Here is a 12705-nt window from a genome sequence, read left to right as displayed (position 1 = left end):
CTTTTTGTAGTCTGATTGCTGAGGCTAGGACTTCCAGTAGTATGTAAAATAACAGTGGTGAGAGTGGACATCCCTGTCTTGTTCCTGACCCTAGGGAAAAGCTCTCAGTTTTTCTCCATGAAGATGATACTAGCTGTAGGTTTTTCATATATTTCATATATGTTGAATACCTAGGAATAAATTTAACAAAGGAGGTGAAAGATTTGTATAGTAGAAAATATGACATTAATGAAAGGAATTGAAGAAGACACAAATAAATGTAAAGATATTCTGTGCTCATGGATTAGAAGAATTAATATTGTTAAAATGTCCATACTATCTAAAACGGTCTACAGATTCAATGCAATCTCTATCAGTATTACCATGGTATTTTTCAGAGAAATAGAACAAAAAGTACAAACTGCGTAGGAAACCACAAAAGACCCTGAACAGCCAAAGCACCGTACAAGTGTTCTGTATGATCTCACTTTTTATGTGGAATCTAAAAAAACCCCAACCCAACAAGCTCATAGACACAGAGAATAGACTGATGGTTCCAAAAGTTGAGAGTGAGTGGGAGGAATGGGTGAATGAACTGTTTTTGTTGTTGTTTGTTTTTTTAGTTTAAATAATTTGAAGGGAAATTAAAAAAAAATCCACCATCTGAATTAGAAGAGGCTCCTTTAAAAAAAAAAAAAAAGAAGAAGAGGCTCCTTCCACCCCTCTTCCTGTCAGGTGCTATTAGGCCAGGCAGAGTGGCTCCAGGGCCTGAAGACACATCTCCAGGTGTAAGGCCACTGGTTTGCGCCCTTGGGGATCCCTTCAGGTCACTACCACAGACAGCAGCTATCGTGTGCCAGCATTTTCTCTGGTTAGACTAACTGCCTCTTCTCTCCTGCACTGATATTTTTCCTTGTAATAATCATTTTATAATCATGATCATCTTCCCTATCTGAATTCCATTTGGAAAGTTCTTTGCAGTGAGTTTATTAGTTTCTGTACCCTTCAATAATGTAATGATAGCTAACACTTATTGAACCTTATTATGTGCCAGACGGCGTACTTCATTATGTGATTCTCACAATTCTAAAAACAACATAATACTGTAATCCTTGCATACGGATGAGACAACTGAAGCATAGAGAAAGGACTTGAAATTGCCTTTAGAGAGTCCCATGCAGGTGATTGTGAGTGAACTGGAACGTTTTCCCTCAGTGAAGTCATTACCCCGTGTAAGTAATGCTGATCAGCATTAAGAAAACAAGGAAGAGCAGAACATGAATGTCTATTTCATTGGAATCATTATGTAACTTTGAGTAAAAAGCCAGGCTCAGGGTGACTCTCAGAAAAATGGTTTTAAACCTTCTCTTCATTTTCACCCTCTAGTTATCTCTCTGCAAGTTTTTAAAAAATGAAATATCTTCAAAACTTGAATTTCTCATGAGGTCTCTTGGCGCCAGAATGTGTAGCTGAGCAGGAATTCTCCAGCCCTCAAAAATGTCTTTATTTTATTTAAATTCAGGTCAACATATAACACCCAGTGCTCATCCCATCCCTTAGTGCTTATCACCCAGTCACCCCATCCCCCCATCCCCCACCTTCTGCAACCCTTTGTTTGTTTCCCAGAGTTAGGAGTCCCTCCTGATTTATCTCCCTCTCTGATTTTTCCCCACTCAGTTTTTCTCCTTCCCTTACAGTCTCTTTCACTATTTCTTATATTCCCCATATAAATGAGACCCTATGATAATTGTATTTCTCTAATTGATTTATTTCACTCAGCATAATACCCTCCAGTTCCATCCACGTCAAAACAAATGGTGGGTATTTGTCCTTCTTGATGGCTAATATTCCATTTTATATACAGACCACATCTTCTTTATCCATTAATCTGTCAATGGACATTGAGGCTCCTCCCACAATTTGGCTATTGTGGACATAGCTGCTGTGAACATTGGGGTGCAGCTGTCCCGGCATTTCACTGCATCTGTATCTTTGGGGTAAATCCCCAGCAGTGTAATTGCTGAGTCATAGGGTAGCTCTATTTTTAACTCTTTGAGGAACCTCTGCACTGTTTTCCAGAGTGCTGTACCAGTTCACATTCTCACCAACAGTGCAAGAGGGTTCCCCCTTCTCCACATCCTCTCTAACATTTGTTGTTTCCTGTCAGTCTTCACCATTCTCACTGGTGTGAGGTGGTATCTCATTGTGGTTTTGATTTGTATTTCCCTGATTGCCAGTATGTGGAGCATTTTTTCATGTGTCTGTTAGCCATGTGTAGATTGTCTTTAGAGAAATGTCTATGTCTTCTGCCCATTTCTTGACTAGATTCTTTGTTTGGAGGGGGGTGTTGGGTTTGATAAGTTCTTTATAGAAAAAAATACCTTTTTAATGCAAACAATATTTGGCTATTTCCAGATTTTCCTGGTCCATAAAGCATTCCAACACATGGCAAGTAGTACCAAGATTTTAAGTTTTGTTTTAAAAGATTTTATGTATTTATTAGACAGAGAGGGAAAGAGAGAGAGAGCATGCAAAAGCAGGGGGATTGGCAGAGGGAGAGGGAGAAGCAGGCTCCCTGCTGAACAGGGGGCCCAATGCAGGACTCAATCCCAGGACCCTGGGATCATGACCTGAGCCGAAGGCAGACACTTAACTGAATGAGCCACCCAGGTGCCCCAAGATTTTAGCTTTTTGCTGCAAAATGCAAGGTGTCTTTGAAGGGCCCCAAATACATTGCGTGTAATGGCAAAATATACCTTCAGCATTGATTCCACACAAAACTTCTAAAAGCCATCATTGTTGCCAAAGCGAATGATTTACTAGAAATGTTCAGGGAAGAAGCGTGTAAGCAAAGCCCTGAATAGTTATCCTCTAATCCAAACTGGGAGCTCGTGAGACTGCCACACCCCCCTGCACCACTGAGGCTGGAGGTGGAGGGGAGCAGAGCTCATGCACCCCAGTCAGGGTTGCGAGGCAGGTGGTCCACCGAAGTCCTTGCTGCTGAGCACCTGCAGCCCAGCCCATCCACCCTTTCCTCACAGTCCCCAGCAGGAAGGCAGCCACTCCTTAGTTTACATTGATTCACACAAAATAGCCCCAGCTGGAAACTATGCTTTGGCAGAACACCCTCTGAGGATGTTACATTGTGGTAGTCCACAGTCACTTCCATACTTACTATGGTTGACAGACCAATGGCCTCTCAAAAATATTTACCCTAAACTTGTGAATATGTGATCTCACATGGCAAAAGGATTTTGCAGAGGTGATTAAGGATCTTGAGGGAGGAGATGATCCTGGATTATCTGGATGGGACCCATGTGATCACAAGAGTACAGAGAGGGAAGCAAGAAGGTGTTAGGGAAAGACGTGACAATGGAAGCTGAAGAGACAGGACTGCTGGCCTAGAAGATGAAAGGGAACAATGAGCCAATGAACACAATGAACACGGACAGGCTCTAGAAGTTAGAACAGGCAAGAAAACAGATTTTCTTCTATAGTCTCCATAAGGAACACAACTGTTAAAATTTTGACTTTGGGATTTCTGACCTCTAGAACTGTAAGACCATAAATTTTGCTGCTCTAAACCACAAGGTTTGTGGTAATTTGTTAGAGTAGCCATAGGAAACAAACATACCCGTGGACATTTGCATTGCCTGCCCTCATATTTTATCTTTTGTGATTTGACCTTGTTCTTCATAGAGTTAAGGTGGGGTCTGTCTCCCTACCCTTGACTCTGGGTTGGCCATATGACTTACTTTAGCCAAAAGAGTGAGCTAGAAGTGATGATGTACCAGTTCTGAGTGTAGGCCTGAAGAAATGTTGTGTGTCTGCCCACTATTGCATATCTGTCATCAACATGATAGAGACATGCCTAGGCTAGATGATGGTCTGAGGCCAAGGATGGGGGATAATGGAACAGAGTAACCCCAGTTAAAGTATCCCAACAGGGAGAGGCCCCAGCTGAGCCATATCCAACTAAGCCCAACTTATGTCAGCTGAGATCCTTATTGACCTCTGAATTGTGATAATAAATTGTCACTTTAAGCCACTGAATTTTGGGACACTTTGTTATACACAGCAATAGCTAAGTGATACAGTGATGGCAACTTTGAAAGCAATGCTCCGGGTGTTTTTTTACACAATCTTATTGTAATGTTTGCTTCTGTTGAATGCATAGCCCAGGCCATAAAAATTCAGGCAATTCATTTAAGCTGGTCACAATCCTGCAGTCTCATCACACATGCAATAACCAGGAACAGAGAGTAATCAGAGTAATCTTCTCCACTCCTCCTTCCCTCCAGCCCTTGAAAGAAGTCACATTGTAGCAGTCTGTAGATCTTTTTATTAGTTTATTGAAATTGTAAAATATAATAAGTTATATATACAAAATTAGACAAAAATTATTGACAATTAAGACTTCACTGGCTAGGGCCCATAGCTCTAGCCTTGGGTGTTCCCTAAATGTTTTTAAGTATAGCAAAATAATGACTGTCTCCATACAAAATGGCAGAGTGGAAGTCCCTGCTCTGGTCAGTGATAATCATTATGGTCTCCTTGATTTGAATTCCATAATGTAGGCTAACTTTCATCAAAATAGATTGTTCTTGGATTTGTTTCCAAATAAGTAAATGACAAAGGGATTTTTAACTCTACAAGGACTAGCTCCCTAAAAATGCCAGGTTGGGAGTCATCGAAACATGGTATGATGCTGGCTGGACCTCCGGCCCTGGAGTTTTAACTGTGTGAAATGAGGCAAATCTCCAGGCCTGGCAGCAGCCACTCCTGCTCCTTCACTGAAAATGTTCTTGGCAAACTACAAGCTGTCTCCCTGGACTGGCATGCTCATCACATGTGACATGTGCTGCCTAATTCAGGGGGAGACTCTCATCATTATCACAAAGCAGAAGAAAGAGGCACCGCAGGATTTCAAAGAGGAATTAAAAGGATAATTAAGTTTTGCTATGGAGTATTTAGCTTTCAGGCTATAGCAAATAGGCTCTGAAAAACAGCAGCAAACAGACACAGCAAATGATGATATTAAATATTCAGGACCTAATTATGATCCTATCACAGTATGTTCTACATTCATTGGTGGGAAGTTGCTTATTGGCTCTAAACATATGACTGATTCCCCACCCCCACCCTGAAGCATTTGCTCAGTCATGTGACTTGTAATTTTAAAAACATCGTTTTGTAAGTCGGAGACTGTTTTAATTTAGTAATAACCCATTGTCAGATCTGTCATTAGGAAGCTCAGCAGTGAACTCTAGATTAACCCCCTGGTATGATCACTACCCTGGCTCCCACACTTTTGGCAACTGCAGGTGTAGTAAGAGAATTTGCCAAGAATAATGCCAGTTTATTGCTTTACTGTCAGTTTTTCTGCTTCTACTCTCATTTTACTTGATGAATGGGTGTTCACTTCGATGCACACCTTGAAGGCCTGGCATTTCCTGCAGCTCACTTTCCTGTTGCCCACCTGAACTTTACTTTCCCTGATTACAGAATCACAAACTAACCTTTCCTTTGCAGAAGAGGAACTGAAGCTGGGGAGGGAGAAGAAAGTGGCCCAAGTTGGTACAACTAGAGCCAGGTCCCTGGATTCTGCGGCCAGGCCCTCCCTACGCTGTGAGGCCCTACTTTCTTTGACTGGTTCAGAAGCCCTCATGCCACGAGGCTCATCCACAAGTCTCAGATGCTGAAAATCTTCAATTATGCATGGCTGAATCTTAGGAAGTCACCATTTCTCTTTGTACAGACAGTTGACCACTCATTTCTGTTTGAAGCAAAAACAGGCTGACACATCGTTTAAATGGATTGTGTTCTTGAGCATTGCTGCCCACAAAGGGTCACACTTGACCAAGGATGAGAGTGGAATGCAGCTCATGTGTAATCCCAACCCACTGGGGCCAGGCCCGGGCCCCCTGCAGCAGGTGACCTGGACACAGGTCTACTTGACTGGACAGACACACACCTGGTATATCAGTGACAGGAGGCAGGCCACAGGGTGGACTCTTGCACTTGTGACCAGAAGGGTGGTAGGAATACAGATGGCCTCAGGAACAGGCAGACTTATCCCAATGTAGCCACTTAAGATATTAATAGACAAGTTGTGAACCTGACACACTACATGGAGTGGGACATCTGCCCTTTGTAGTTGTGTCACCAGGCTTTCCAGCTGCTTTCTTCATGAGGCTGCCCTCCTTCATCACCCATGAGGAGCCATCTCCTCTCTCAAACTTCTATTATGTTTCCTCAGCAGCCCCTCATCAAGACAATTTGATGTCTTCTAGCAAGGTGCTTTGTAAACACGTCTTGTCTCTCTCCCTAGGTTGTAAACTCCTTACAGACAGGGACCAGATTCTTCACCTCTGCCATCCCACGTCGTTCGGGTCATCTGAGCACCCAACAATGTCCCTTGAATGAGTTAGTGCATAAATATTCATCCTGCCTGGTGAGGTACCGGTGGGGAGCTGGGAGTATTCCAGCTTGAACCTTTTATCTCTGGTTAGATTGGAAGACTGGAAGACAGGCTCCATTTCCTCTCATTCCTAGGAACAGCCTAGGGCAAAGCCTGGTGACAGCAGAAAAAGCCTTGATTCTTGGCAGTCTGTTGGCAGCACTCAAGGCTCCAGAGCCCTTGTCAGATCCCTGGTGCCCCCAAGGAGGACGGCCTCCAGGTGGCCTCCTCAGGACGTGGCAGGGGGCTGGGAGGCAGGTGGCACGAGCCCGGCCCACTCCAGGATGTCTGCACACAAGGACTCCACAGCATCTAGTCGCTCTATCTGCACCAGTTTTGTGAGCAGCTCTGGGATGCTGTAGCCTGCTGTGCTGATGCGGTCAAAGAGCTGCAGGCCATCTGTCATGCCCCCAATCTCATCCCTCTTCAGTCCAAAGCTCTCGGCGAGGTGGCGCCAAGTTTTCACTACTGCTTTCTCTGAGTTGTAGGTAGAGCTGAGCATTCGGCTCGTCTTCTCAAGGCAGTCAAATGGCAGCTCTGTGGGGCTGAGACCTGCAGAGACAAAGGGCCATGGTCAGACATCACGAATGGCAGTTAACAGAAGCTCAATGCTTTTAAACATTATTTTTATAACCTTTTTTAAAAATAAACTAAAACACAGATGTAGAAAGCCACACAAAATAAATGCATAGCTCAGGGTGAACTACACCCAGGACTTTGCCAGCCACATGAGCAGCCTCTCCATTTGCCCTAATCTCAATAATAGCCCTTCTCCTTCTAGGAAAATAGCCACCATACTGTTAGAGTAATCCCCTCAAAACCACTGTCAGCAGCCACCAAAGTCTTGAACACAGGCTATCCTTAGTTGGGTGACCCTGCTTCACCTGGAGCTGGGATGAGGAGGGAGTCAAAGGAACAGTAGTATCACATCTCTTTATGGGGACAGCAGGCATCTTTATGAAAGGTGCTTTCAAAGACAGCCTTAAGTTGGGGCTGCCTGAGCCAAGTCACTGCCACCTGATGATTCTCAGCCTTCCCTGCACATTAGACTCACCTGGGAGTGTTTTGGGGGAAAAAACTGATGTATTTTCACTTTTGGAAAATAGAACAGACATGTTTTTCCCTACTCTTCCTGGTAAGTACAGCTAAAAACCCTAGATGTACAAAGCAAACATAAGGAGACCCTGTAAAGTGGAGAGAAAAGACAGACTGGTAGGGATCTTGGGAGTAGAACAATGACATGGTGCTGACTTCCTCAGTTTCCTTTTGCCTCAGTATCCCAGACATGGAGCTGAAGAGTCCATCAACCCAGAAACACCAACAATAACAAATAAAAATAGTCCCAAGAGAGGCCTGCTCTCTCTAGCTAAAGCACTAGAGAAATAGAAGCTCAGCAAGAAGAGAGCAGTTAGACAATAACTGCTTTGTTACAGCTAAACACTACAGAGAAAACTATGGCCCTGTCCTCACCAAGGCCAGCAAAGGCTGAGTGGGAGCCTGGATGTCCACCCTCAGTAGGCTGTAACACTGCACCAGATATCAGGGAAGGTCAAGTCTAGAGCCTGGACTTCCTTATCATCAGCTGGTATCAAGCATTCCACCGTACTGGTATCAGTGGAGACCACTTGAAGAAACAGATTCCCACCTCACCTCCTTGTCAGCAACAAAAAAAAGCCCCTACTTGGGTGTCATTGAAGGCTGAGTCTCATAATGTGACATAAAACTGTCCAGTTTCAATAGAAACCCATTTATCAAGAACTAGGGAGATCTCAAATGTTCTTAATTTTGTTTTTGAAAATATTTCCAAAAAGGGGTAAAGAGTGTGAGGCAGGGTCAGTCAAATCCTCTGTTGTTATTGATGGCTAGGAAGATCTCAAATGAATGAATAAAAGATAACACCAGAGATAATAGAGATGTTAGAATTATCTGATAAAGATTTTAAAGAATCCATGATAAAAATGCTTCAACAAATAATTACATACACTCTTGAAACAAATGAAAAAATAGAAAGCCTTAGCTAAGATAGAAAATATAAAAAGTACCAAGTGGAAATGTTAGAACTGCAAAAAGACAATAAATGAAATAAAAGTTTAAGTAGATATGCTCAATGGCAGAGTAGAGACAGAGGAAAGAAAGAGTGAACTGAATAATGGAAATTATTTATTTGAACAACAGATATAAAATAAACTGAAAACACAGAGTCCCAAGGATCTGTAAGACTAAAACAAAAGATCTCACATTTGTGTCATGGAGGCCTAGGAGAGGAGAGAGAGGTATGGATGGAAAAGGGAATAATGGCTGAAAACTTCCCAAACTTGGAGACAGACATAAGCTTATAGATTTAAGAAGCTGAGAAAACTCCAAACAGGATACACCCAAAGAAATTCACATCAAGACACATTGTAAGCACTTGAAAACTAAAGACAAAGAAGTCTTGAAAACAGCAAGAAAAAAAAATCAGCACCTTACTTACAGAGGAAAACCAATTAGAATAGCAGTGGATTTCTCATCAGAAACCTGGAGACCAGAGTGACATGGTACAGTATTCTCAACTAACAGAAACAGTGTCCCACACCCAGGGAAAATACACTTCTGGAATGAAGCAGAAATCAAGGCAGCCTCAGGATGAAGGAAAACTAAGAATCTGTCACCAACAGAGCTACCTTAAAAGAATGACTAAAGGAAGTCTCTAATATATATATATATATATATAATATATCTAACATCTCTCTCTCTCTCTTTATATATATAGTCACCAGCAGTCACCTCCTGCTCTTGTCCTGCCTCTCTCTCTCTCTATATATATATATACATATATAGATGATAGATAGATAGATAGAGAGATAGATATAGATATAGATAGATAGAGAGATAGATAGATATAGATATAGATAGATAGGTGATAGATAGATAGATAGATAGATAGATAGATAGATAGATGATAGATAGATAGAGACTAATAAAATAGCAATAGCTATGGAAAAAAACGATGTACTCAAAACTCACACATCACTCAAAAAAAACCCCAAATGGATTTCTAAAATATATTCAAGTGATACAAAGGAAAGCAGGAAAAAGAAAACAGAGAATGAAAAACAGACAAAAAAGAGTATACAAAAAATAAAATAGCAATCTTAAATGCTAACATATCAATAGCTACATTAAATGTAAATGATTCAAATTCAACTTAAGAAACCAATTATATGCTATCTACAAGAAGCTAATGTTCAATATAATGATAAAGGCAGTTTGAAAGTACAAGAATGAAAAAAGATATACCATGTAAACACTAATAAAAGGAAAGCAGAAAAAAAAAAAAAAAAAGGAAAGCAGAAGTGGCTATCACATCAGACAGAGTAGATTTCAGAATAAAGGAAATTACCAGAGACAAAGAGGGACATTATATAATGATAAAAGGGTTAACCTACTATGAAGACATAGCAATCCTAAATCTCCATGGATCAAACAACAGAGCTCCAAAATATATGAAGCAAAAACTGAAGAACTGAAAGAAGAAATAAAGCCACAACTGTAATTGGAGACTTCAACAATTTTCCCTTAAACTGATAGAAGAATTGCTGGGAAATCAGCAAGAATATAGAACTTGACATCACCATTGACCAACAAAATCCAATCAACATTTATAGAACACCCCACTTAACAATAACAGAAGACATAGTCTCATCAAATGTAGGCCTTAAATCTCAACAAAAGAATGAAGTGAACCTATATACAGAGTATATTTGCCTACGACAATGAATCAAACTATAAATCAAAAACAAAGATAACAGGAAAATTTTCACACACTTGGAAATTTAACAACACAATCTTTTGTTGTTAGTTTTTGGCAAGGGTTAATGCATTTAAAGACATGGTTTATTTTTCAAATGGAGATACATTGTTTTCAGAGACCTTTATTAGACTCCTGTCTGTTCCCTTGATATTCCTTTAGAAGAAAGTTGTTATATGGGGGTGGAAGGAGAAAAGATATGTAAGTCCTCTTCTTTCTGGGAGCATCCAGAACTAAAGTTGGTGCTTCCCATGCAGGGAAGAGCCACTAGCAGTCACTTCCTGCTCTTGTCCTGCCTCCTGCCATGAGGAAAGCCACTGGCACTGGGAGTAACTACACAGTGCTGGCCTTTCCCTGCATTCTGGGGGCTCCACTCTTGAGAAGGCCTCTGTCTTGCACTACTGTTAATGTATCTGGTGTGGTATGAGGACTAAATAACATATTTCCAAACAATCCATGGTTCAAAGAAGAAACCTTAAAGGAAATTTATTTTATTTTATTATTTTATTTTATTTTTAAAGGAAATTCTAAACATGAAAATACAACATATCAAAGTTTGTAGGACACAGCTGAAGTAATACTGAGAGGGACATTTATATCACAAATACATACATTACAAAAGCGGGAAAATCTCAAATCTGTAATCTAAACTCCAATCTCAATCAGAGTCCAAGATGGCAGAGGAATAGGAGACCTTAGTTTTCTCTGGTTCCAGGAATTTAGCTAGGTAGCTATATCATTCTGAACACCTGTGAACTCAACTGGAGATCTAAGAAAAGAATAGCTGCAACTCTACAAATAGAAAAACAATCACTTTCTGCAAGAGTGACAAGACAGGAAAACTCACCTCAAAAAAGAGAACAAGAGGCAGTACTGACTTCCAGGGACCTAATCAGTATAGATACAAGTAACATGTCAGAACTAGAGTTCAGAATAACAATTATAAAGATACTCGCTGGGCTTGAACAAAGCATAGAAGTCACTAGAAAATCCCTTTCTGGAAAAATAAAAGAACTAAAATTTAATCAAGCTGAAATATAAAAGGCTATTAATGATGTGCAACAACAACAACAACAACAAAAAAGAGGCTCTAACTGCTAGGATAAATGAGGCAAAAGAGAATTAGTGATACAGAAGACAGAATGATGGAGAATAAAAAAGCTGAGAAAAAGAGAGATAAACTACTGAATCTTGAAGGGAGAATTCAAGAATAAGTGATACTATAAAGTAAAACAATATTAGAATAATTGAGATCTCATAAGAAGAGGAAAGAGAGGTGAGCCTAAGGTATATTTGAGCAAATTATAGCTGAGAACTTCCCTAATTTGGGGATGGAAACAGGCATGCAAGTCCAGGAGAACCCCCCTCAAAATCAATAATAAATAGTCATCATCTTGGCCAAATCTCAGAGACAAAGAGAAAATCCTGAAAGTAGCTCAGAACAAGAGGTCCATAACCTACAAGGCCAGAAACATTAGACTCACAGCAGACTTATCCACAGAGACCTGGCAGGCCAGAAAGGACAGGGTGCTAAAAGAGAAAAATAAGCAGCCAAAAATACTTTATCCAGTAAGACTGTCATTCAAAACAGAAGAAGAGATAAAAAGCTTCTAGGACAAACAGAAACTAAGAAAACTTGTGATCACTAAACCAGCCCTGCAATAAATATTAAAAGGGTTCCTGTAAGCGAAGAGAGAGTACAAAAATAACAGACCAGAAAGGAACAGAGACAATCTACAGAAACAGGGACTTTACAGGTATTTAACTAAATTCGTATCTTTCAATAGTTACTCTGAATGTAAATGGGCTAAAAGCAGCAATCAAAAGACAAAGGATATCAGATTGGATATAAAAAGCAAGAGCCATTGTTATGGTGTCAGCAAGAGGCTCGGTTTAGACACAAAGACACCTCCAGATTGAAAGTGAGGGGGTGGAGAACCATTTTTCATGCTAATGGACATCAAAAGAAAGCTGAGGTAGCCATTCTTATATCAGACAAATTAGATTTTTTTAAAAATTTTTATTTATTTATGATAGTCACAGAGAGAGAGAGAGAGAGGCAGAGACACAGGCAGAGGGAGAAGCAGGCTCCATGCACCGGGAGCCTGATGTGGGATTCGATCCCGGGTCTCCAGGATCACGCCCTGGGCCAAAGGCAGGTTCCAAACCTCTGTGCCACCCAGGGATCCTGACAAATTAGATTTTAAACCAAAGACTGTAATAGAGATGAGGAAGGACACTTATATCATCATTAAAGTGTTTATCCAACAAGTAAATCTAACAATTATAAATATTTATGCCCTTAACATGGGAGCAGCCAATTATATAAACCAATTAATGACAAAATTAAAGAAACACATTGAAATAATACAGGAATAGTAGGGGCTTTAACATCCCACTCACTGCTCAGATTGTCTAAGCAGATCAACAAGGAAACAAGGGCTTTGAGTGACACACTGGACCAGATGGACTTAGC

General features: G+C 40.7%; 1 protein-coding gene across 2 annotated transcripts in view; it reads right to left on the bottom strand.

The window, feature by feature from the left end:
• Positions 1-4315: 4315 nt before the first annotated feature.
• EDAR (ectodysplasin A receptor) overlaps positions 4316-12705 on the bottom strand; it is a 94636-nt gene continuing 86246 nt past the window's right edge. For both annotated transcript variants that reach the window (XM_072844316.1, XM_072844317.1), the window contains one exon: positions 4316-6991. In XM_072844316.1, the coding sequence (XP_072700417.1) occupies positions 6669-6991 (323 nt within the window). In that variant the 3' untranslated portion in view covers positions 4316-6668. The remainder of the gene's footprint in view (positions 6992-12705) is intronic.

This window comes from Canis lupus, chromosome 11, assembly GCF_048164855.1.
Source record: "Canis lupus baileyi chromosome 11, mCanLup2.hap1, whole genome shotgun sequence".
Taxonomy (NCBI): domain Eukaryota; kingdom Metazoa; phylum Chordata; class Mammalia; order Carnivora; family Canidae; genus Canis; species Canis lupus.
Note: the sequence above shows the minus strand (reverse complement) of the source record. Positions and strands in the feature narration are given on the sequence as shown.